The 24,438-nt window shown below is 36.0% G+C and overlaps 1 protein-coding gene across 2 annotated transcripts in view; it reads left to right on the top strand.

The window, feature by feature from the left end:
- The window catches only part of LOC5572370 (nitric oxide synthase), a 445,274-nt gene that overhangs the window by 384,484 nt on the left and 36,352 nt on the right, over positions 1-24,438 (top strand). Inside the window, exons 15-17 of one of the 2 annotated variants that reach the window (XM_021847903.1) lie at positions 11,572-11,610; positions 18,208-18,612; positions 19,509-19,763. In XM_021847903.1, the coding sequence (XP_021703595.1) occupies positions 11,572-11,610; positions 18,208-18,612; positions 19,509-19,763 (699 nt within the window). The remainder of the gene's footprint in view (positions 1-11,571; positions 11,611-18,207; positions 18,613-19,508; positions 19,764-24,438) is intronic. The other variant, XM_021847904.1, reaches the window with a different exon arrangement.

Genomic DNA, 24,438 nt, shown 5'->3' with positions numbered 1-24,438 from the left:
GGTTACTGGAAAGGATGTTTGTTAATGGGGAGGATCGTTGGGTCAAAGGATTCACTTTGATAAGTGATTAGACCATGATAAATAGTTTTTTGTCAAATATAAATATGCTTATAGGTTGGTTGGTTTGACTTTATTAACGAGATTTTTAGCCCTGGGCTAGTTCATCTCGGGACCAACGGCTTTACTTCCCTTCCGAAGGAAGTCGTCACTATAACTTTTTACGTCATAAGTGACTATGTCGGGGATGGGATTCGATCCCAGGTCCTCGGCGTGAGAGGCGAGTGTTCCAACCACTACACCAGGTCCGTCCCCACACACATGCTTATACGTAAATATAATATTTTCATTTGATATGAACAATTTCTATGTAGAGGAAAATTATGCCGACACTTGAGGTGACGAACCATTCAAAGTTTGTTGAACAAATACCTAAATGTAACATTCCTACAGCTGTCAGGACGATAGCATGTGTTATTATATTTTACTCATTTGAAAAGAAACAAAAAACTCGATTGGTTGGGACATCATAGAACACTCTTATTCTTATGCCGACACTTACAGTGGCGAACCATCCAAAGTTTGTTGAATAAAGTGAACCTTTCGCAAGTCTACACTTGTAGTGTCGAACCATTCAAAGTTTTTTTAATTACAAAAATAAAGGTATATAAGAGGTGTTCAGAAAAAAAAATGTTAAACATAAATAAATCATGAATCAGAGTTTGTGTCGACACTCACAGTGACGAACCATCCATAGTTTGTTGAAAAATCATATTTACATCCCACCATTGTAACGATTGAATGTGCAGTCATACATATTTTATAGATTAGAAATAGTAGCATGAAACGAGCTCACCAATTGATCCGTTATCCTTGACTGAGCAGCCACAATCCACTTTCGGCTTCACTCGTTTGCTCGGCTATAAAAAAGCACTCAGGAAAAAAAAAAATAAGCGCGCGACCCAAAAAATATAAAAAAAAAAATAATAAAAACTGTTCGGGCTTTTTTGACGCACTGCCCAGGAGCAAGCAGAACTAACCGATCGCGGCACTTTTTCAGTTACTCCAACCGAACTCACCGATCACGCCAAAGGAGACTTATCTTGATTTTTTTTGTTCTTTAATTTGATGATAAATTTAGTTGGAAATTTCGCCGCATTATTATTTATATGGCAAAGATGGTTATTTTGATTTCATATATCTCATATATACAGCCATTCCATGAAAAACCGACCTAGTGGGTCACCGAAATTCGTGAAAATTTGCTATTTTGTTCCTTATCCAAAACAAGGATACACGTGTTTTTGGATCTTTTGATTAGGGTGACCATTTCCGAAATAGAGTGACCAGAAAAATCGCGATTTTGCTTAATTTTTATTAAAAAAAAACTTTTGAACCGTTCGACCGATTTTTAATATTTTTGGACGAAATAAAAGCTAAAACTTTTTACTTTTCAGGAAAAATATGAAACTTCACAAAAAATATTTTTTTACATGAAAAAAAAAATCAATAATTTCCGTTTTTTTGTGTTTTGAAGGCCTCGGGACCAAAGGGGCTATTGCTGTTCCCATTTTTTCTTGAAAGTTCAGAAAATGTAGAACGTTTACTGTCAAATTTTCAGCGATGTTTATTTTTAGTTTTTGAGATATATTTTTTTTAAATATAAAAAAAAACAGACATTTTTCATCGGCACACACTGTAGGTCTCAGCGCATTAGATTTTTTATTTTTTAAATTAACAAAACTTTTGAACAGTTCAACCGATTTCCATTCTTTTTTTATGGAATGAAAGCCATTGGCGTAGGAACAGGGGGGGGGTGGTCAGGGGGCCTGGCCCCCTCCAGAACCATCCAGCCCCCCCCCCCAGAATTTTTGATGATAATAAAATTAAAAAATTAAAAAACAAACAAACAATTTAACCTGCAGCAAAATCTTCTGAATCAATCTAGGTACATGACTCTTGTTAAATTTCTTCAGTAGTTACGTTATTTTATGTTGTAGAACACTATAGCGAGAATACCTCGCTTGTCTTATACAGCATCAGCGTGATAGTTCTGACTTTGGTGAATCACGCGACAACCAAAAGCTTATCCGTCCGGCTGTCGATCGATTGGTTACTGTTAGAACTAGCTTCATGTTGTATGCGGAAGCACAACTTTTCCGACATATCCATTACCAAAAATATCGTGGTATAAAAAAGTGGAAGTTTGATCCCTAAAATACGTTTTATTTTTTCTGAACGATCCAATTAATTCTGTTTCAGCAGAGAGCAGCACTGCATTCTGATTTCTCATGTTTTTGGAGGATACCCTGCTCGAGGTGTGGGGTGATGATGATTACCCTTATGAGAATCCACTAAAGAAATCCATTTAATTTCAACTCGTATAATGTCCGAAAAAAATAATTGAAAAAGTAGACAAAGTTACTATGAGAATTTCTCAGACAATACATAGCGGGAATTCTTGTCGAAAAATAAGGCTTAACTTTCAAGAAATTTCGGCATTGCCAAGTTTTCTTCAAAAGAATGGTAGAAATTTAACATGGCGTGAAAAAAATGTAACAAAATCGACCATAGTGACCTTAGCTCTCTTTGATTTTGATTCAATTTTTTAAGTAGTTTTGCATGAATAAATTTATTGCTTTTTTTTTATCTTGGTCTGAATTTATTTAGAGTGCTGACTTATAAAACTTTTAGATTTACAATTCAAGCTTAAAACTACTAACATTAATTTTTTCTTCAGGAGTACAACATATGAAGTATACAAATTTTGCAAAAAGCTGATTAATTTTGAGTGCTTCTCTGGATGGTATGCCTCTTAACTCAGGAAAAAGAAAATAATTCGGTGACTTCCGTTGAAGGGCTGGCTTCATTCTTGAAATTATTGATTTCACAAAAATCCAAACATGTTTTGACACAAGACACGAAAAAAGCTTATGCTCAACGGTATCTATGACACCTGGACAACGGTCGCATAAAGGAGAGTCTCGGCGTCTTTGTTTATAGAATAATTCGTTATGATTAATCTTCCCATGGATTGCGGTATACCAAACTGAGCGATATTGTGAATGAATTTGATGATCTGCTATATACTTGAAAATCACCTTCCAACGACGATTAACGCTCAGCACTTCAGAATCATTTTCCGCTAAAAGTAGTTCTGAATATATGTTGGAAGAACTATGGTGCTCCAGAGTTTTATTGGCCAGTGTTGCCACTTCCAAAGCAAATACTTTGACTTAAGGGTAAGCAGCTGGAATCTGAAGAATCTGGTCCGTATTTAAAAGTCGACGTAAAAACGGCAGATCGTACAAATTCTCAAGAATTCTGTTCGTTAATAACGACACAGATTTCAACCCCGGACAATGTAGGTTTAAGCCACCACGGTTCTTCGTCAGAAAAAGAGTTTCAAGGCGTATGTGATTTTTGCCACCAATCCAAAGGAAATTCCTGTATTCCTTAAGGATTTGTTGTTCAAACTTTTTTGGTAATGGGAGCGTTGACGCTGTGTACCACATTTTGCAGGATACGAAGGTGTTTATCAAGATCTTTTGTATTAAATTCAACGAGCGCGATCTGCTCATCCACAAACGCCATTTCATGTTTTTGATTACGTTGATCCATGTTGACTCCATAGTTTGTTTGACACTGCAGCAGAATCTAATGCCTAGGATGTTTACGAAATTAGAGAAGTTTAGCCAAGGCAGCTGATCTCCTGACGAAATATTTCCTATTTTCAGAGCAACCGTTTTCTGCAGATTAAGGATTGCGCCAGATGTGATTTGAAACTCCCGGATTACCTGCACTACACGTTGTAATGTCTGCATATTAGGAACAAATATGCTGATGTCGTCCGCGTAAATGTTCAATCCTTCAACAGCGTCCCCTGATTCTACAATCTTGTCGATCAATGGTTGCATATATATATATAACAAAGAGGAACATGCTGAGCGGCTCTCCTTGCCTCACCGACCGGTGTATGCTTGAACAATATTTTTTCAAGAAAGATTATTATTTCCAAAATTATTTGATTAATATTCAACAAATTGGTAGAAAATTTGTTCAAAAAGCTTTTCGATATGCATTATAAAATTTTAGTTTAATCAAATACCTCAAGGAATATTTAAGGGGGGCTTCAGAACTTTTGCAAATCTTTTCGAAATTAGTCAAATAATATTGTGGGACTTGTTCATACTTTCAAAGCGATTTCATCCTGGTGGACATCCACTCCTATGTCAACTTTTTATTTTCAAATTGGTTTTGGAAAATGATCCTGGATTTACCTTAAAAATGTTACTTTATCTTTCCAAAATTCAGTTTTCGCTCGCAATTCCTCCAAAAAATCATTAATTCTGGTAAATCTAATTCAGAGGTATTTCGCTGAAAGTTCAATTAGAAATTCTTCTTTGAATTGCTTTAAATAGTTTTCCCAAAAATTTTATTACAAATTCTTCCGCAAATTTCATGTAAAGTCCTTAAGAAATATTTCTAAAATATTTCACAAATTACGTCAAAAAGTTTTCTATGTTTTCTTTTTTAGAAATTTTGGTTCAAATCCCCGGATCATTCAAGAATTGTAAAAAAAAATGTTTTCAAAATGTCTCTTACCCTCGAGTCTTTAGAGGAAATTTGTTGAAACCCCCCAGGAAAATTTTGCTTTTGAAATAAGCTTAGCGGTAGGGGAGTCTGTAGCAAAATAACTGGGAAGGGGAAAATTTATTAAGATATTCATAAAGAAATTTTTATTGATTTTCCTTAAAACACTTCGTTAGAAATTGGTTCTTGGTTTGAATTTTTGTGCGATACGAAAACGTAATTTCTAGAGGCTTTCTGGCAGATTTCTGGAAAACCAGAAATCAAGGAAGGATAGCTTTTAAGGATAAAGGAGATTCTGATGGACCTTGAGAAATTTGTTTTATTTGTCAATTCATTAGAGAATATTTTACTATCCTGTAATTTACCTGTAGAGAAAATATTATAAATTATCTTTCATTGTACCATTGCCCACCTATTGTTCGACTTGTTTCAACATTTTAATGTTTCTTCTTCCTTCGAAAACCGCTTTGAGGAACCTCGTACAAATCTTTCCATACTCCAAAAAGCAACGTTTTAAAGAATCTAAATCTAATTATACAAATTGTGAAAAATTACAGAATTCTTATGCGTATGGTTTCTAATTCCTGAAAATCCATCAGGAATTCCTCAACAAAATTTCAAAGTAATGCAGAAGTTTCCACTAAGATTAAACCCTCTCTTTCCCATGGTAGCACAGGTGCCACCGAATACGAACGGTAGCTAAACCGAGTAGCTCAATATTGATTGGAATAAATTTATTCGCTCATTTGTAAACATCGCAATAAGTGACCTTTGGGTCAAACTATTGGAAAGCAATCAACTAACTATTGAAAAACAATCAAAAAAAAATATTGTTATTTTGAATAATATAGCTTACTTGTAAAAACTTTTGTTCAAGCACTATTTTTTGAAACGCCATTTTGATGATTAAATTTTCAAACAAAGCTGTGGGAAAGAAAGGGTTAAATTAGAATCTTACATTTTCGTGTTAAACATCTACAGTACTACAAAATAGTCGATAATAAAACCTTCAAAAAAATTTGTTTGGAATTTCTAGAGGTAGGAAAAAATGGATTCTACATCAATATGTTCACCATAGTATCATGAATCTTCAGAGTTCATACTAAATATTATATAAGATTCTAGTTACAAATACTTTCAGTAAAAATTTCATACGTTTTAACATGGATCATTTTCTATTATAAAAGACGTCGAAAAAATACACGATTTTATGTAGTAAATCCTACAAGAACCACTTAAGCTTTTCTGTGAGGTACATTGTTAACATGTTTCAGAAATTCTTAAATTTTACGACAGGAATTCAGTGATATTTTCCGAATTATGTTTAAGCTGCAATTATTCAATAACTTATCAACAAGGTTATTTCAATCCTTTTGTTACTTTAGAAATCTGATATGGAGTGATTCGTAATGGAATTTATAAAGCAATTCCTAAAAAATATTAAGTTTTTCCAGGAGTAGTTTTAGACCCAAAAAATCGAGAGTGTTTAAATTTTTATATTTCTTTTTTTATGGAAGATTCCTGAAATTTATATTCGCAAAAACAAGAGTTATTTCTAGAACCTGAAAGAATACTTGATGGAATTTCTGGAGATTTATTTTTGAAGATTAAGAATGAATTGCAAGTGTTTAGTGAATCTGGTGAAAAAATTTTCAATTAAAATCCCAAAAGAATCGTTAGTGCGGTTTTATGAAAAAAGCTCTGGAAAATTCTAAGATGAGTCTTTGGTAATTTTTCAGAAGAATCTACAAGAAACAATAATATAATTCTCTAATAAATCTCTGTACAAATTACTCGGGAATTTTTGATTATTTTCACGGAAGAGATGTTGCACCTTGATTTTAGATAAATCAAAAGAAATAATTATCTGTGAAAAAATACAGATTTATTGCGGAGAGCTTCTCTGAGCAATCATGAATAAAATTTCCCAATTGAATTCTTTTAAATTCAGGAATTCCCAAATCAGGAAACTTTTGTGGAATATTGCTAGGAATCCTTAAAGTAACACCTGGAAGACTCAATTCATATTTTTGCAGAATTTCTGGATAATGTTGGCGAACTCTCAGAAGAATTTGTGGAATGAATCCTTGCTTGTTGATTGTGAAGTCATTTTTGGTGAGAGGAAACTCTTCAAAGCACATGATCGAATTCCTGAAATAATCAAAGGATAAACACAAAAGACCTTGTGAGCTTTTTGCTAGAATTCTTTAAAGATTTTTGACTGGTTACAACAAGAATGAATCTTTTTCGTAGCGATAATTGAAATTTACAAATATCACTGATATGCCACGAAATGAGACAAAATTATAAATGAATGAAATCGATACAAATCTGTAAAAACTACCAAATTTGTGAAAATCGTGATTATTGCGACCGACATTACTTCTGTAAAACAAGTATTTGCTAGGCCCCCCCCTAGGCCCCCTCCAGAAAAAATCCTAGCTACGCCAATGATGAAAGCTTAAGATTTCAACTGATATTGTGAATAGGTGTTAAACCCAATATACGTAGTATATTTTACCGCACAGCTTATTTCATAGCAGCCCCAGTTTAAATTATTTTTTAAAATAATCGAGAGTTTCTTTTCACCTACTGGTAAAATTTTTCAATAAATGTTTCGTTTAAGAAATTAATATGCTAATTTAATTTATTGTGTCCAATAGGACAGCTTACTTACAGAATAATCTGTATAATTTATTGAAACTGTTTGAAAATGGTTCAATTTCCTGTTTTAACAAGGTTTCTACAGACCGTTCAACATTCGCTACCCCAATTAGCGAATTACCCTAGTCTTTGGTTTTGAATTTTTAAAATTTATGCGTTTTACAGGCCACAAAAAATAATCAGGCTGTTTATGGACGACCTCTTAAGAAGCTTTGATCAAGCTATAGTAAAATATGAAACAATAAATTCATATTGTTTATTTTTAGGTAATGTGCCATAAATTTCGCAAGAATTAGAAAACATAAATTTGTCTAGGATTTTTTATTGTCTTTTCTTATGGCTCAGTGCAGAATTCGTCAAAGCATTTCAGTGCAATCATTCGAGTACTTACTTTACTTTTGCTGGCTCTACGTCCTTCAAGACATGACCTGCGCCACAATATATGAGCACTTCCACAGTTATTCACTGAGAACTTACTATGCCAATGACCATTTTTGCATGTGTATATCGTGTGGCAGGTACGAAGATACTCTATGCCCTGGGAAGTCGAGAAAATTTCCAATCCGAAAGAATCCTCGACCGGTGGGATTCGAACCCACGACCCTCAGCATGGTCATGCTGAATAGCTGCGCGTTTACCGCTACGGCTATCTGCGCCACAATGTTACGCCAATTAACTCGGTCCAGGGCTGCTAACCTCCAGTTTCTCGATGATCGCCCCACACTTCCAAGATCCTGCTCCACTTGGTCAAACCACCTAGCTCGTTGCGCTCCCCTTCGTCTTTTACCGGCCGGATTAGAGGTGAACACCATTTTAGCGGGATTGTTGTCCGGCATTCTCACAACGTGTCCCGCCCATCGTAATCTTCCAGCTTTGGCGACCTTCTGGATACTGGGTTCACCGTAGAGTTGCGCAAGCTCGTGGTTCATCCTTCTCCTCCATACGCCGTTTTCACATACTCCGCCGAAGATCGTCCTAAGCACACGTCGTTCAAAAACTCCTAGCGCTTGCAGGTCCTCTTCGAGCATTATCCACGTCTCATGCCCGTAGAGGACTACCGGTCTTATCAGCGTCTTGTACATGGTACACTTAGTACGGAAGTGACGTTTACCAGACCGCAACGTCTTGTGGAGTCCGTAGTAAGCACGACTTCCGGCAATGATACGTCTTCGAATTTCTCTGCTGCGGTTGTTATCCGACGTTATCAATGATCCGAGGTAAACAAATTCGTCCACCACCTCGAACTCATCCCCGTCGATCATCACGCATCTGCCAATGCGAGCTCTATCGCGCTCGGTTCCTCCAGCCAGCAGATATTTCGTCTTCGACGTATTTACCTTCAATTCAACCCGATCTGCTTCACGTTTCAGCCTGGTATACTGTTCAGAAACCACCTGGAAAGTTCTTCCGACAATGTCCACGTCGTCAGCGAAACAAATGGACTGGCTGGATTTATTGAAGATCGTGCCCCGCATGTTGAAGCCCGATCGTTTCATAACACCTTCTAGCGCAATATTGAACAGGAGGCAGGAAAGACCATCGCCTTGTCGAAGTCCTTTGCGTGTTTCAAACGGGTCCGATAATGCACCCAATATCTTCACACATAGTTCTCATATTCTCACTTGTCACCCTTTTTGTATTCCCGGTGCAGACAAGTGGCCAACCTGTCCGGGCCCATTTTAATAAGTTCCGCTCCAATACCATCCTTCCCAGCTGCTTTGTTGTTCTTGAGTTGTTTGATAGCATCCTTAACTTCACCTATTATTGGAGTTGGCACGTCTCCTTCATCCGCCGTACTGATGAAGCCATTCCTCCTGCTATCCTGCGCCGTTCAGATGTTCATCGTAGTGCTGCTTCCACCTTTCAATCACCTCACGTTCGTCCGTCAAGATACATCCATCCTTATCCCGGTACATTTCGGCTCGCGTTACAAAGCCTTTGCGGGATGCATTAAGTTTCTTGTAGAACTTACTTGAAAACGATACAGCTGCTCCATCTCTTCGCACTCCAACTCTTCCAGGCGGCGCTTTTTATCCCGGAATAGATGGGTTTGCTGTCTTTGCTTCTGTTTGTATCGTTCCACGTTTTGACGGGTGTTTTGCTGCAGCATCATCGCCCGCGCTGCATTCTTCTCGTCCAAAACCGTCCGACACTCCTCGTCGAACCAACCGTTCCGTCGATTTCCTTCCACGAACCCAACGGCACCTTCCGCTGCGTTGTTAATGGCTGCTTTGAGACTACTCCAGCAGTCCTCAAGAGGGGCTTCGGTGAGCTCTCCCTCTTCCGGCAACGCAGCTTCAAGGCTTTGCGCGTAATCAGTTGCGACTTCGGGTAGCTTGAGTCGTTCCAGGTTGTACCGTGGCGGGCGTCGGTACCGAATGTTGTTCACAACGGAGAGTCGTTGGCACACTTTAACCATCACTAGGTAGTGGTCCGAATCGATGTTTGCGCCGCGATAGGTTCTGACGTCGATAATGTCTGAGAAGTGTCTTCCATCAATTAAAACGTGGTCGATTTGCTCCAGGTGTACCGATACGGGAGGCTTCGTTCGAGTAGAAACATTAAAAACCACAGAAGGAAAAAGTTAATATTTAAGAGGTTTCCTTGAAGAATACACAGAGTACTCGGAGGAAAACTAATAGCAATTGAGTAATCTCTACAAGAACTCTGAGACAAATTCTTAATGGAAATTCTGTCAGATTCCATGGAGGTATACGAACGTATTTGATTCCTGGTGAAATTCTGGAGTTATGCCTGTATGAAATACAAATTATCTGCTGTCAGTAACTGGCCAGTGTGAAAATGAGACTTTTATAAGACGAATCTTTGAACTTTTTTCCTATCTGTACTTCTCAAAGCCATTAAATGGACCTGAACCAGTTTTATCCAAAACGCGTTCTGGACTCCACTTTATTCATTGCGAAAGAAATACGGGGTAGGAGGTCACTGAGATCACTGCCACCCTTGATAGACAACATAGCTACACTCATGTCTGCTACAGGGGACCGTTTATCCTTACAACGGACACAGCCAGTTTGAAATGTGAATGGTGCGATGGAGAGATAACTGATATCCGTCCTGAAAAATAAGTATCCATATTCAGCACCGGAGGCATGTAGGTAGAGCCAAACCTCGAAAGGGGTGGAAAAGAGGGAGAGCGCTGGCATTCCATTCCGTGACCGGACAGCTTAATGTCTCTTAATCAATTTAGTTTTAATTTGTGTGAATTTTAAAACGGATGCCATTCTTCCGAGCGCCGGATACCACCACTGGTTTACTGGAAAAATGGCAGGTCGCAAGAGAAGGAGGATTGTGATCCCGTTAGTTCATTTGTACGCGTTAATCAAGTTGATTACGTGGCAATTTGTTGCGGATTGCAGTCCAGAGTGCCACCGAGAGTGTTTCTGCGGATGGTCGGTCTAGTAAATTAGTGCCGAGCTGTTCGGGGTTTATTACTGCCTGGTAGAGACACTGCTTATTTGTTTGGGGTTTGTATGCCACGTATTTAATAGTGGTCGAGCTATAGTTTTCCATCTGTGAGAAATTCTTTGTGGCATTATATAGAGCTCGGTTTAAAGGTGCGTGCATTTTTCCTATTTGCTTTTTTTTGAGTAAGGTAGAATTGCTAAGTATTGTCTTTTATCTTGATCAAGGATTTTTGCAGAAATTCTTCAAATGAATTCTTCTGAATAGTCTGCAAGGATTATGTCATTTATTTTCACAGTCAATTTACAGATGATCTTCACAATATTTCTCTAATGATTCAAAGAATGTTCCAGCAAAATTTCCAAATTATTCTTCGTTTCCACTAAACCTATTTATCTTTTAGTCTATATATTTCTCAACCGAACAATAATTTCGAACTATCCGACGCGTTTGATTCCTATGTTTGTGATTGAATGTAAAAGAATTTGTTGTTATTATTTTTGTAAGCTCATCATTTTCCAGCGTCGCCTCTAGTATCGATTGTTGAAACAAATCTATGTTTATTAAGATACGAAAAATATATTTAAACCACATCATTCACATGTTTTGATTTCGTCTCTTAAGAACAGAATGCATTATTTCTATAAACTAACTATAAACATCTCATCTACTCAACAAACTTTACCCGCATTCAAATCAACTCCCCATCGGACGTGGCAATCCGCTTGGCGCTAACAAAACAAATGTCATCTTCAACGACCTCATGACACACTAACATACCGCATCGGTGGCAAGTTAAACCCGTCGTCGTCGTCATTGCGATGATGCTTTCTCCCGCAAATTGATATTAATTTTCCTTACGTTCTTCCTCGTTTTTTTTTCGTTCCACAGGGATTTAAAGAACACTTGATTGAGTTACAGAAGAAAATGGTCGGTATTTATTATTTCTACTTTTGTTCCTATTGTCCACAATCCAAGTCCTCTGTTCCCTCCACCCTTATCGGATCCTATGCGACCCCCCTGATTGATAATGCACTCTCCTTTGTGGAGGACCACTTCAAACGAAAAAATCATCATCCGGATTCCGATCCCATCAGCTATTGAAGGCGCGGTGTGCCTGAAATTGTTATTGACAAATAAAAATAATTATCAATTCTGCACCCACCTGTCAGAAGATATGGTACCTATCCCAGCAACGACTCTATGAAATTGAACATGTTTCATCGAAGGAAAGGAAATTAATAGTGACTAAAAGATTTTGATGATAAATCTTCAAGCTGTTTAGTGAAATACCTATAAATAAATGATAAACCGAAGAACTATACTATTAACTTCCACTGAAGTTTGTATCTTTTGACAGACACGCGTTATTCGATCTCAACTGTAATGAAGACGGTGTCGTGTATTGGACTCAACTTTTCTAGAATGATTAGTTTCAAATCCCGTTTGACGAATCATTCACCATTCATAAACAAACCATAAATACTCATCACTCAATACCAAAAGATTTGATATCTGAGCATCTTCTCTGAAAATTTGAAGACATTTTGTTTGTACAATCTAAACTTACAAATTTATTGATATGGTTTATTTTATGACTTATATATGCTCATATCAGTTCAATGGATTCAATGTATAAAAATGTTAACAATCTGCAACGATATAATATATGAAGATTTTTCTCTAAAAATTACACAATGTTTCATAGAAGGACAGCAAAATCACCGTAACTTGAAGTTTTGGAGCTATTTTCAAGAATATTTTATTCAAGATTCGTTTTCAGTGCATAGAGTGAACAAAATATTGTTACATGCGAGGACATCCAATCAACACTAGAATCCCCGAGATCAAATATCAGTAGTACCTTACGGTTCAACCAATTTCCAAAATTCCTTCACGTGTCTCATGTCGATATTCCACAGCTTAAAACTATGAACAAAAATAGTTCCTCAGGGTGTTCAAATATTCCTGGAGCAATTAAACCAATACACATTTTTTTTTTCACACGCTGAAGCGGTATGAGTAAAATTTTACCGCATATGTTATAATTTAAGGTTTACCCTAGATAACAAGACAAATAATGCAGTTAAAACAAAAAATATTTCGAGCATCCCTAATGAGGCAAATTGGTGTAGATAGCAGATTTCGCGTGCCAAAACTTTTAGTGCTCTGGATCAGTTTTATCTCTTGAAAGAAACGTACAAGTTAAACATTTTTCTGTCATGTTGTTCAATAAGGCATTGTTTCGACACAAATTTGCCTGTAAAATTGCAAAGAACATGTTTGACCAGATATATAAATTGAAATTACTGAAAAAACTACGAAATACCTTTTTTTCTAACTGTTTTTCAACATATGTTCGATTGCAATTTACTGAACAATATTTTTGAGAAGAAATAGAAATTGTAGATTACACTTAAAACATATTTTGATTCAAAAACTTCAGGAAATTCTATTTTTTTAACTTGTTTGCCTATGGTCGGGGTTACAGTTTTGACTCATAGGCAAACAGGGTTGAAAAATGGATGTGAAGTAGAGCGAGCTTTGAGTTTAATCAATCAATTTGTTTCTTCTTTAAAACATGTTCATTGGAGTTTTGAAACTGCAGTCGACTCTCCACATCTCGATGTTCTATGAATTTCGATTTACATGTAAAAATATATTTTATTCTTAGTTTTTTCCAGTAATTGGAATTTCAAGTGTTGTCAAAAATGTCAACGTCAGCTTAAACATATTCACAAGGTTTCAACTAGAAATTTTATGCTGAAAAAACTATATTCCGTCCATTTCAATTCTGATTTCCTGTTTGTTCTGAAACTAGAGTATTTCTTTCAATTAAAAGAAGTTGCCAGTCTGATCCAGAGTTTCTCTTTCTGCTCAAAATAGATACTGTTCTTGTTCAATTAAATTTATGTTAAAAAACTACATATCGTCGCTTTGATAATCGTTTCTAGGCACACAATTGAAACAATTAAGTTTTTTTGTAGTTTTTAAAAGAAAAATTTGGAGTGTATCAAAAAACTACTATTTCAGCCCAAACATATTCACTAGATTTCTACTAAAAAAATCTTGTCACAAAAACAACATGTCATTGCTTTGAAAATTGTTTTACAGGCAAACGACCCAAGTAACCACTAGCCCGCTAATTCACCTTTTTGGTCTTATAGGGCCATTATTAGCCGTAATATATGGTATGTCAGCTCTGTAATAGCACTATATTAGCACGTAGGGCGAATTACAGTGCTATTTGATTACTTGGGGAGATAAAAAATTAAGGTTTCTCATAGCTTTTTTCTTTATTTAAGACGTTTATTAAAGTTTATTACAGAGTGTCATCCAAAATTTATATTTCTGCTCAAACATGCTCACTGAACTCGAACAATCCAGTTTGTGCTTAAAAAAACTACATATTATCAAATATTTCAATTTTTGAAATTAGATTTATTAACAAATAGATTAAATAACTAGGATTTCATGGATCTTTCAATAGAAATAAAATTTTGGTGCTATCTCGAATTTCTATTACTACATGAAAATGTTATCCGGACTGCTGCAATCAAACGCCATGTCACAAAAATGACATGCCATTTCTTCAAATTTTGGTTCATAAGAAAGTTAAGAAAAAAAGGAACATTTCTTAAATCTTTTCATCAATACAAATTTAAGTACAATCAAAAGTTTATATGAATGCTCAAACATGTTCCCTGTGCTTATACAAGAAAATTTATACCGAAAAATGTCAAAATTGTCTCATTTATCAACATTATGGAAAGAAGTTTTTTATTTTACTCATATGTTATATTTCTTGTTGATCACAATTATTCGAATATGAGAAACTTAAAATAAAAACTTTTTAGGTAAATTTTGTCGTGATTCTCGAGGAGTTTCATTTAACGTGCAAATTTGTATTGGTTCAACTGCTCTTGGGAAAATTAGAACACCCCTAGGAACCATATATATGAATATATGGATATGAGATGCGTGAAAGAATTTGGAAAATCGGTTGAGCCATCGCATAGTGCTTCCAAGGGCCTAAATTTGTGATCGAAAATGTTTTGCACCCAACAAGTTGATTTTAGAGGTATGGGATGTTGTTCGGGATGTAGAAGCTCTTCTTAAGAAAGCATTATTTGTGTGATGAATCCACCTAGCAGTGAGATAGATTTTCACTTTTTTGCAAAAGTGCATCGCTGAGATATTGCTGAAAATACATTTAGAAATTTTTGATCCCGGGGCCCCCGTAGCTTTTTTAATCACGGGGCTCGTAGTGTTAATATTGAACGCGAAACGTCTTCTTTCAAAGATTACTGCTCGGTTTACATGATTTCACGATGACCGAAAATGAAAATGACCGAGCCGTCGATCCGATCGATCCATTCATGTGGATTATTTTGACAGAATGTTCAGCGTATAACGTGTGAACCGAGCATTCTCGTTTGCAATTTCACTGCAAGATGCGAGGAAGCATATAATATTGGCAAATGTTGATTGCAAGCTCATGACATGTTTCAGTTTCTTTCAAAATCTGTGGGATCAGTGGGGAGAAGTTGATCATTCCCGTACCCACATATATAAACTGTCAAGAGAGCTATGATCCGTTTTCAATTATCACAATTTCTGTGATATTGCATTTCCTGAGAGCTGCTACTGGTGTTTCTTAATTCGGTTCGCCATTCAAGATTATTATACCATGGAAAAAACAGATTTTTTTTTTAGGAAATGTTTGTAGAACTGTTGAAAGGTTCTTATCCAAACATTCGACTATTGCCAAAGCTATATTATGACATATTTTGAATAAACTGTTTCGTAAATTTCAGATATGTGCCGTGAACTCAGTTTTTAATGTGCATTGAGTATAAAAATTCATTTTCAGAGAATTAAATGTGTTTTTTTTGTGAGCGAAGTAAAAAAGTGTCTTGGGAAAACCTACTTTGAAGTTTTTCAGCAATTTTTCATACTATATAAATTGTAAGGGAGTGCAAAAAACAAGGCAGCCTTTTGAGAGTTATGTTATTTTTTCTGTTAAAAACCACCAGAAAATATTGTAAGAACGCTTGGAAACAGTAGAATTTTCTCAACTCGGTTCAACTCAAAACCGGACAAAATGTTTTTAACACCCCTATGCGTTTAAGCCTCTCAATTTCCAATTCAGGGTTAAAATGTTTCTTAGCTTTACTCTGCACAAAATGTTTGCCAAGGTTTGTTCTACCCATGGTTTTGAACGTGGACGCGCCTCTGGTTTGGTGGAATGGAAGGGACATTTGATTGAGAAGAATTTTATAGCTTCAAAAAGCATGTGACATGTGATGAAAAGGACGTTTAGTCGAATTGAGATTTTTCAGATTATTTTAAAAGTGAAGTTTTACCGTTAATTAACAGTGATTGAAAAAGGGGAAAGCATGATTCTACCCCATTACCCCGAATCTCATAAACCTGAACGTCATTACTCCGAATTCCAAAACCCCGAACGACATTACCCCGAATTTAATTGAAATTATGGGGAAATGTCATCAATATCATCATGTCAAGATAATTGTTAATTCGGGGAAACAGCATGGGATAGAATCGGAAAGCATATATGGTCCGTGCTTTTACTGGAGGTAGCATATGCTAGAACAACATGATGGAGTGCAACAAATCTGCATTGGTGTACTGTTAATACGAGCGATATTTTGGGTTCCAATTGATCACACCCAGACTTCCCCACAAAATCGATGAATTCCTTGCGCTGTTGACTTTGTTTAATGTTATTTTTCTTATTCAGGCTCATTCTGCAAGTCAGATGAAGCAAGTCAACTTCTGTCAGTAAGTTGACTCGTCTCACTTCATACGAAACACAGAATAAACACAGTTTTTTTGTTTGATTCCTCTCGATCGAATTAATTATCCACATTTTATCAATCGATGCCATGGACACTGCCATCAAAACCACATGTTTAAAAAGTTTGTTTGCCCTAAATAAACTTAAGATACACTGTTTATACGTTGTGTGAAAAATCTATCAACCGATTTTTAAATCAACCGTTTCAAAATGCTTTTTCGATGAAATGTTCTAAAGACCTTCGACTAAATATTCATTCGACCAAATTGGCTGAAATTTTGATGAAGAACTACAAACAAAGAGCCCCAAACTTTAGAATTTGGTATGGGAAAAGGGCATTTGATCACTAACTTTTTTGTCTTTATTAAAGTGTTTTTAACTGACGCTAGTTCAACACTCTGTCGAATTAGAGAACACCAAAAAGGCGCCTCGAGAAAGAATGTGCCAGAAGGGCAACACTAAAAAGGTTGAAGTGACTCAGAAGGGATCACTACTCGAGCTCAACCAAAGGGGTCTCGCCAAAACAGCTTACAGGGTATGCCAGTATCTTCCTAGGCCAGTCCTAGGCTAAAACATTTTGTAATTTGTTGTTCTAAGAATGCTGCCAGTATAAATCCTGTACACAGTTTATTTGTTACTCTAAAAAGTTCCCTTAAACCTAAGGCGATTTGCGTAGCTGGCGGGCTAATATGACGGACACTGAAAAGTGAGAATTGCAGCAGTTCGTTATCGTGGGACGTCAGACCATGTTATATAGGCCAGCATCTTTCAGAATGAAATCAAAATAATTTTACTTTTTACTATCACAGAAGAACAGCTTAATGGTATTAAAATAATTTCAATCCTGTTTTCCGTGATTTTTTTTTTTTTTTTTTTTTAAAGGCACTCTGTGCTTGTGGCCACTACTGTGCCGGAATCAGTTGATCTGTAGCTTCTTTATCGATACAGATCTATTTTTAACTTATCTATATTTACATCAACTTTCGCTCCTCCGTGCGGTGTCTTCTGGTGGCTGGACGGGTTTTTTTTCGTGGAGGGGCTGGGAATTGAATCCATGACCTTCCGCTTATGAAATTTCCGTGAATTACATGGAAAATAAAAATATTTCCAGAAGTATATTTATAATATAATATTTTTAAAAGTATCGTTAAAACTTAAATTTCTATTTTTGCCAAAAATTAGTAACTAGAAGAGGCTTCAAAACAAATGAAAAAGGATAGGGATGTTCAAAAATAAAATTATAAAAATCAAAAACTTAAATTCATAGATTTGCTAATATAAATAAATCATTGCCCAAAACGTGTTTAGAACGATTTTAGATAACTAAAATTGATATTTAGATCGAAAATAAAAAGTTGGGTATTAGAGTTTGTACTTAGATTACAGTACTAACGTGTTGAAATATATTTCCAAATTTATTCATAGTAATTCACATATAAATCTACATCGCCCTTAGGCCACCTTTGTATCACCACTAAAAAAGCTTAAAATTTCACAGAACTCTATTTGTATCGTAAGGATGGCAAAAAAGATATGGGAGATTGAATTGTCGTACTCATTTGATTATCGAATCTCCCTAACACCATATCATTTGAAAGGTGGGTGCAGAATGATTGGTCATTTCTCTTTTCGTTAATCAGGCTCGAGGCACACCGTGAAGCGTTATTGCATTCCATTGTCCTCACTTGCGCTCTCCCTTTCCGCAGCTCTTCGCCCAGGATCTGTACGCGATGAAACTGCACGAAGGTGGCCATAATCAGGCTCATAGTGAGCTCAGTATTGCTGCCTCGTCGAAATCGTTCATCAAAGCCAACTCCCGCAGCGATATGGGCAAACTTGGACAGAACAATCGAAAAATCGACCGACTGGACTCGCTGCGGGGATCTACCACAGACACCCTTTCGGAGGAGACCTTTGGACCGCTGTCCAACGTGAGGTTCGCAGTGTTTGCTCTGGGGTCGTCTGCGTATCCGAACTTTTGCGCCTATGGGAAGTATATCGATAACATTCTCGGGGAGTTGGGCGGCGAAAGACTAATGAAGATGGCCACCGGGGACGAGATTTGCGGTCAAGAGCAGGCTTTTAGGAAATGGGCACCGGAAGTGTTTAAGGTGAGTTGATTGGCTAGCTAATGCATTACCGATTCTATTACAATTCCCCGAAAACCATTCGCCGGAATTTCAAATGCCCGAAATAATCGACATAAGAAGAGATACAGGAGACATTTATACAAATTATACTTCGTTTAGTCAAAGAGTGACTCGATTTTTATTTTAAAAATCATTTCCAAATGCAAATTTTGCATGTTTTATATTTTTTAAACAAGTACTGACACCTATCGCTCGTGACGATATACTGTATTTTGTTCCCTAAAAGTTTTAAAAATGCTTTAACAAACTTTAGTGCGTCATTTTGATTTAGCTGATATGAGACAACATTGATCAGTAAGACTGAAAATTTCGTTACGCACTGAAACCCTGGCTCTTGTAGACAAATATGAAGGCCAATCTCTTAAAAAGTCATTTACATTTTGAGTTATTTTAAAATTAAAAACGCATTGAACCTTGGAATATGCCTAGATGTAGGCAATTTCAAAAGAAAATTAAGTAGTGTACATTACTGTTCTACACTGTTACTTCAAGAAGGTCTAACTGACGTGAGCATTTTCTCTTCATTGATCCTATCTTTCGCTAATAACTTTGCTAAACGAAAAAAAAATCTGTAATATTTCTTGTTAACGAAGCAAGATATAGTTATTCTTCATCCTACAGCACAAAAATATATTACGAAAAGAGAATCAGTTTTCTGCAATAACGCAGAGACGAATGCAGATAAGCCCTTATGCAAAAACAATGCTGAATTAAAAATACGTATGGACGTTTAGAAAACCTAATTCCAAGATGTGCCATAGAACTATTCGGAGGAATGGAATTCGGGCAGATGGTTTTCGGAGAAATGTGATAAAATCCACCAATGCAGCATAATTAATTCCCAAATCTTCTTCCAGATTGCATGCGAAACGTTCTGCTTGGACCCGGAGGAAACCCTTTCTGATGCAGCATTTGCCCTACAGAGCGAGCTATCGGAAAACACAGTCCGCTTCGCCCCGGTCAACGAATACGAACGGCTGGACGTGGCGCTATCCAAATTCCACAACAAAAAGGCAACCGAGTGCACGCTGAAGCGGAAGGCATTGAATCTGCACGAGGGCACCAACGGTAGCGAGCGGTCCACCATTCTGGTGGAGATTGTTGCGGAAGGGGTGAGTTTTGAGCTTTTGATTGGGGATCAGATGTTCAAGCGTCGAACATGTGTGTTTGATGACGATGTGAGAATAAAGTGTGGTCGGTACTCACTTGTTGCTTTGCGCGCGCTTTTCTTCGCTCGTCACTCACGGTAAGATAGGGAGCACGCCTCTCTCAAGTTATATTACTCTCAAAAGAGGGGAGGAAATCAGTCGTAGAACAGTTTTGGGAAATGTGCTGTTGTAGAGTGTAGGGAACTTCGTGTGTAGCTCACTGCTTCTGAGCAAATGAATGAATATACCATGCCCACACAGTAACGGATCACCCACAGTGACGGATCACTTTGGCGTTCAACATCGGATAACTCGCTCAAAACATAAACGTTGACGTAAAACATATTTTTCCCATGTTATACTATTTGTCTTCTAGCATTTGTAAAGTTAAGCATGACATTCAACCGCTTAATAACGGTGTATTTGACAAATGTTTAGTTGGTACCACACAGCTATCATTATATGGTCGTTTTCTGTAAGAAGTGCCGTCAGCATTCATAAGCTCCCACAAGTGGTAAAATTTATATGTTATAGCATAAAACATGCTCGTTCGCTTCGATTTAGTGTGAATTCATCTTTAGAAAACAGTTTTCTTGATTGTTGATTCTAAATACCGAATATTAGCACTTCTAACTAATGATCCATAATATGGACCAGGAAATGATTGTTTACCACGGTTATGGATCACTACCAAAGAATGTAGATTTCTACCATTTTAAGCATTGTATTCGACATTTTCAGACAATAGCACTAAGGATAAAACTAATACAACATCAAGGTTGGTAAATTTCATTTTAAGCAGACAAAAATGGGTGGAAAACTTGGTGTGGAGCGAAAACAGTTCATGCCTCAGTTACTACAATGCAGTATATCACAAAAAAGGACATTTTACCCTTGTTTCCTGCTCTAACAATGCTATTTTTTGCAGTAATATGTGACACATTGTTAACTTTCACCAAATCATGCAATACAGGCGCATTGAATTTAAAATCTCTTGATTTTGCGCACTGATCCGTAATATGTCACAATTTGATCCATAATATGAAAATTGATCCATAATATAATTTTCAGAAACCGATGCAATTTTTAATTTTTATGCAATCCTATGTAAATATTACACTCAAAACAGTTTACTAACATAAGTTCCAATATGAAACGATTCAATTCGTGCTTTTCAATTACAATTTTACGTTTTCCATGTCGTTTTATTGAATTTTATAGGTTGGACTCCACACTATTTGATCCATAACTGTGGGGTCATGATACAGTTGTGTTCAGAATAAAAATAGTGAAATACGCTTTTCATACCAAACGGTCTACTTTGACATGGTGTAACTTTATTTTCGTATGTCTAACGACTGTGACGAACTAAACTTCGAAAATACAAAGTCCTGTATCGTTTTGATTAGCTTCACAAGTAACCACAAGCATTACAATATTGCACTTATTCTACTACAAAGTGCATAACAACAATATTAATGTGACATTTTATTTATTAACTTCAAGAGTAAACTTCAAGAGCTGTCAGGCAATAGAGCATTGACCCATTAAGGTGAAGATGAATCGAAGCCAAACTTCAAATTTTCAAGAGCACAAATATGGAGAACCAAAAACCCGTTTGAAATGAAAACTTAATCGATTGGTCAATCTAGTGCTAGTGACCAATCGATTAAGTTTTCAGCTCGAATAGATGTTTGGTTCTCCAGATTAGTGCTCTTTAAAATTTGAAGTTTGGCTTTGATTCATCTTCACTTTAAAAAAAGTTTCAATACACACTGCTGCACGGTGTGCTGGAACACACATATTATCGAACTTGCATGAACCTCCGATCTTTTTTCACGAAAAGTTAGCCTTGATAGTCAAAAAAAGCTTGCGGAATATTAAAAAATCTTTCATCGGGAAAACACTGAAAAAAGTTGATTTTTGTATTTTTACCCTTCTCCCATATATGAGTTCATAGGAGAATATTAGTGTTACACTAATTTTGATGCATTGCAATAGCTCAAAGACTTATTTGATATACCATGAACACGAATTGATTACAAGACGTTTCAAATTGAGCATAATTTATACCTACATTCACACAATGTGACCAGCCCATGGTGGTATGCCGTTTATTAATGACATAGCATTTTTACATAACTTTATTAAGGTACTACACCTTATCAAATTTCCATCAATGTTTCCAATTCTACTGAATAATTGAAATCATTGGAGTTCGTTATTGAACATGAAGCTTTTTTAAGATAGTAGACAATTATATAATTACACACAACCATTAAAATAAACAGCCATACAATCATATAGGGCAATGTACTGTTTCGATTTTGTATGGTATTTTCACGCTAGCTGGTATTGCTATTCACATTTGTTTTGATTGACAGATAGAGGAAGATTTAACGCAAACCTGTATAGGGTGTGTCTACACCCAAAACAAAAACGCATACTAATATTGTAAAATATCGTTACACATACAGGAACAGGGCTTATACAGAAAATGTATAATGTAAAATAAAAAAAAATATATGATAGTCTGATATTTCCTGTATGAGTAATAATATTATATAATTCTATTGAAATCTTGCAGCCGCTGGTTGGGTGCGTTTTCTAAAACCTCACATCATTCACGTATCCTTAGTTTCATACACATACTTAAAACTAAATACATACCATAAAACGGGGTTACTTTGATAGTTTTTTAAGTGAAAATCTGAATATTTTATGTTTTATTTGTAAAATAAGCACAGGTATGTTAGTTATCGATTGCACATGAAAGATTGCATAACGGTTCGATCTGTATGATTCTATAGTTTTTCATATAATCGAAAGTCAGTTTTTGGTAATGGGGTAACATTGATACTGAGTAGATAAGCACATGAAAATCCACAACAAACTATTGTTTGACATCATCACAGTTTAAATTGGATTGGACAATATTAATAGATAACTGGATTAGATTTTATCAATTAAAATACAGAATTTATTGAACAAATAACACCTTTAAAAGTGTTTTCAGTCAAAACAAACATGACAAACACCATTATAAGTTGATAATAAAGGGTATAAAATTATATCTCTGAATAGATATCTATCGATAATCATGTTTCGACATTGAATTCATCATAAATCAATCGTTTTTGAAACATGAATGAGTATACATCGAATGAATACCGTAAAGTACATGAGGCGTTGCATACCTCTAGGCTTTGAACGTCATATGGGAATTTGTGACTTTGATTACAAAAATGATTCCAAATTGTAAAACTGTTTTTCGCTATAAGGTTTGATACCGGATTTATGTTCTACTATAGCTAGGTCATCAAGCATACGTACCGAACTCATTATAATTTCATGAAATAGTTATAGTAAAACAGATCTCGCGTTTAGTATCATACAGGCGTATCTGCAGTGATCGATTTCTCTTCGTCGATTTTCTCTTTGGAGTAATTCAATCAAATTTCAGAACAATTTACGATGCAGCATGACGACGAACGATGAGTAGCTTCCAAAGAAACAAAAATAGCAGTCAAAAATAGTTGTCCGGCCAAGTTATTAACTAAGGAGAAAGTCGATGAAGAGAAATCGATCAATGCAGTTACGCCCTTATGATAATGAACGCGAGAGATTGTTTGTGAGCGTTTTGAAAGTGCTGAAATCTCATCATTTTTTCAATATTTGAACATAAAGCCTCAAATACTCTCGATTGGCACGAAAACAGCTCCGAGGTGAAGTGTCACACTGATACTCCTTACTTTCGCATCCGTTTTGGTTAACTGAATTATTTTTATTTTTTTAATATATTTTTGTTATTTTGTTTAGTACGTTGTGGATCCCGCACTATCAAAGTTACCCTCATTATCAAAGATACCTCGTTTTACGATATTAAAATTTATGTGTCCATGTTGGTTATGAAATTGCTGTGTCTATTTCTACAAAATGTGCCCTCCATAAGTGCGAAGTCGTGAGTAAAAGTGCGGGATTACGTCGGATCGATTCGTTATCTTCGCCACATTTATTATTCATCTTATGACAAATAATTGGAGTGATGAGTAGATTAGTGACCGCACAAAACTTGTATCACGATGAGCTTGAGACCACATTAAGGCTATATAAGTCATTTACTGTTAATCATGTTATAGTGAACCCTCTTTCAAGACTTTTGCGCGTATAAGCACATGAGTACAGCCTTTACTGCCATGTGTATCCATTTCTGGGAATTCCTATTCTGATTAAAAAACTATGCCGCATACGTAAAATATTACTGATTTGATTCATAAAGAAGAATATAAAGCATCCGTATGAGCTTTTCTGAAGTTAAAAATGAAATTTTCATTATATAAAATACGGCATACCACCATGGGCTGGTCATATTGTGTGAGTGAATGTAGGAAGTGATGTTTAATTTGAAACATCTAAGAATTCGTTCATATTAAAGATATGTCAAATTGGTACTTATGCCGTTAAAAGTCATCATATTAGTGTAAATCCAATATTCTCCTATGAACCCATGTATGGGGGAAGGGCCAGAAATACAAAAATCGACTTTATTCAAATTTTTGCCGATGAAAGATTTTTAATATTTTGACTACTAAGGCTAACTTTTAGTGAAAAAAGATTGGAGGTTCATGCAAGTTCGATA

Source organism: Aedes aegypti, chromosome 2 (genome assembly GCF_002204515.2).
Source record: "Aedes aegypti strain LVP_AGWG chromosome 2, AaegL5.0 Primary Assembly, whole genome shotgun sequence".
NCBI classification, from domain to species: Eukaryota; Metazoa; Arthropoda; class Insecta; order Diptera; family Culicidae; genus Aedes; species Aedes aegypti.
Note: the sequence above shows the minus strand (reverse complement) of the source record. Positions and strands in the feature narration are given on the sequence as shown.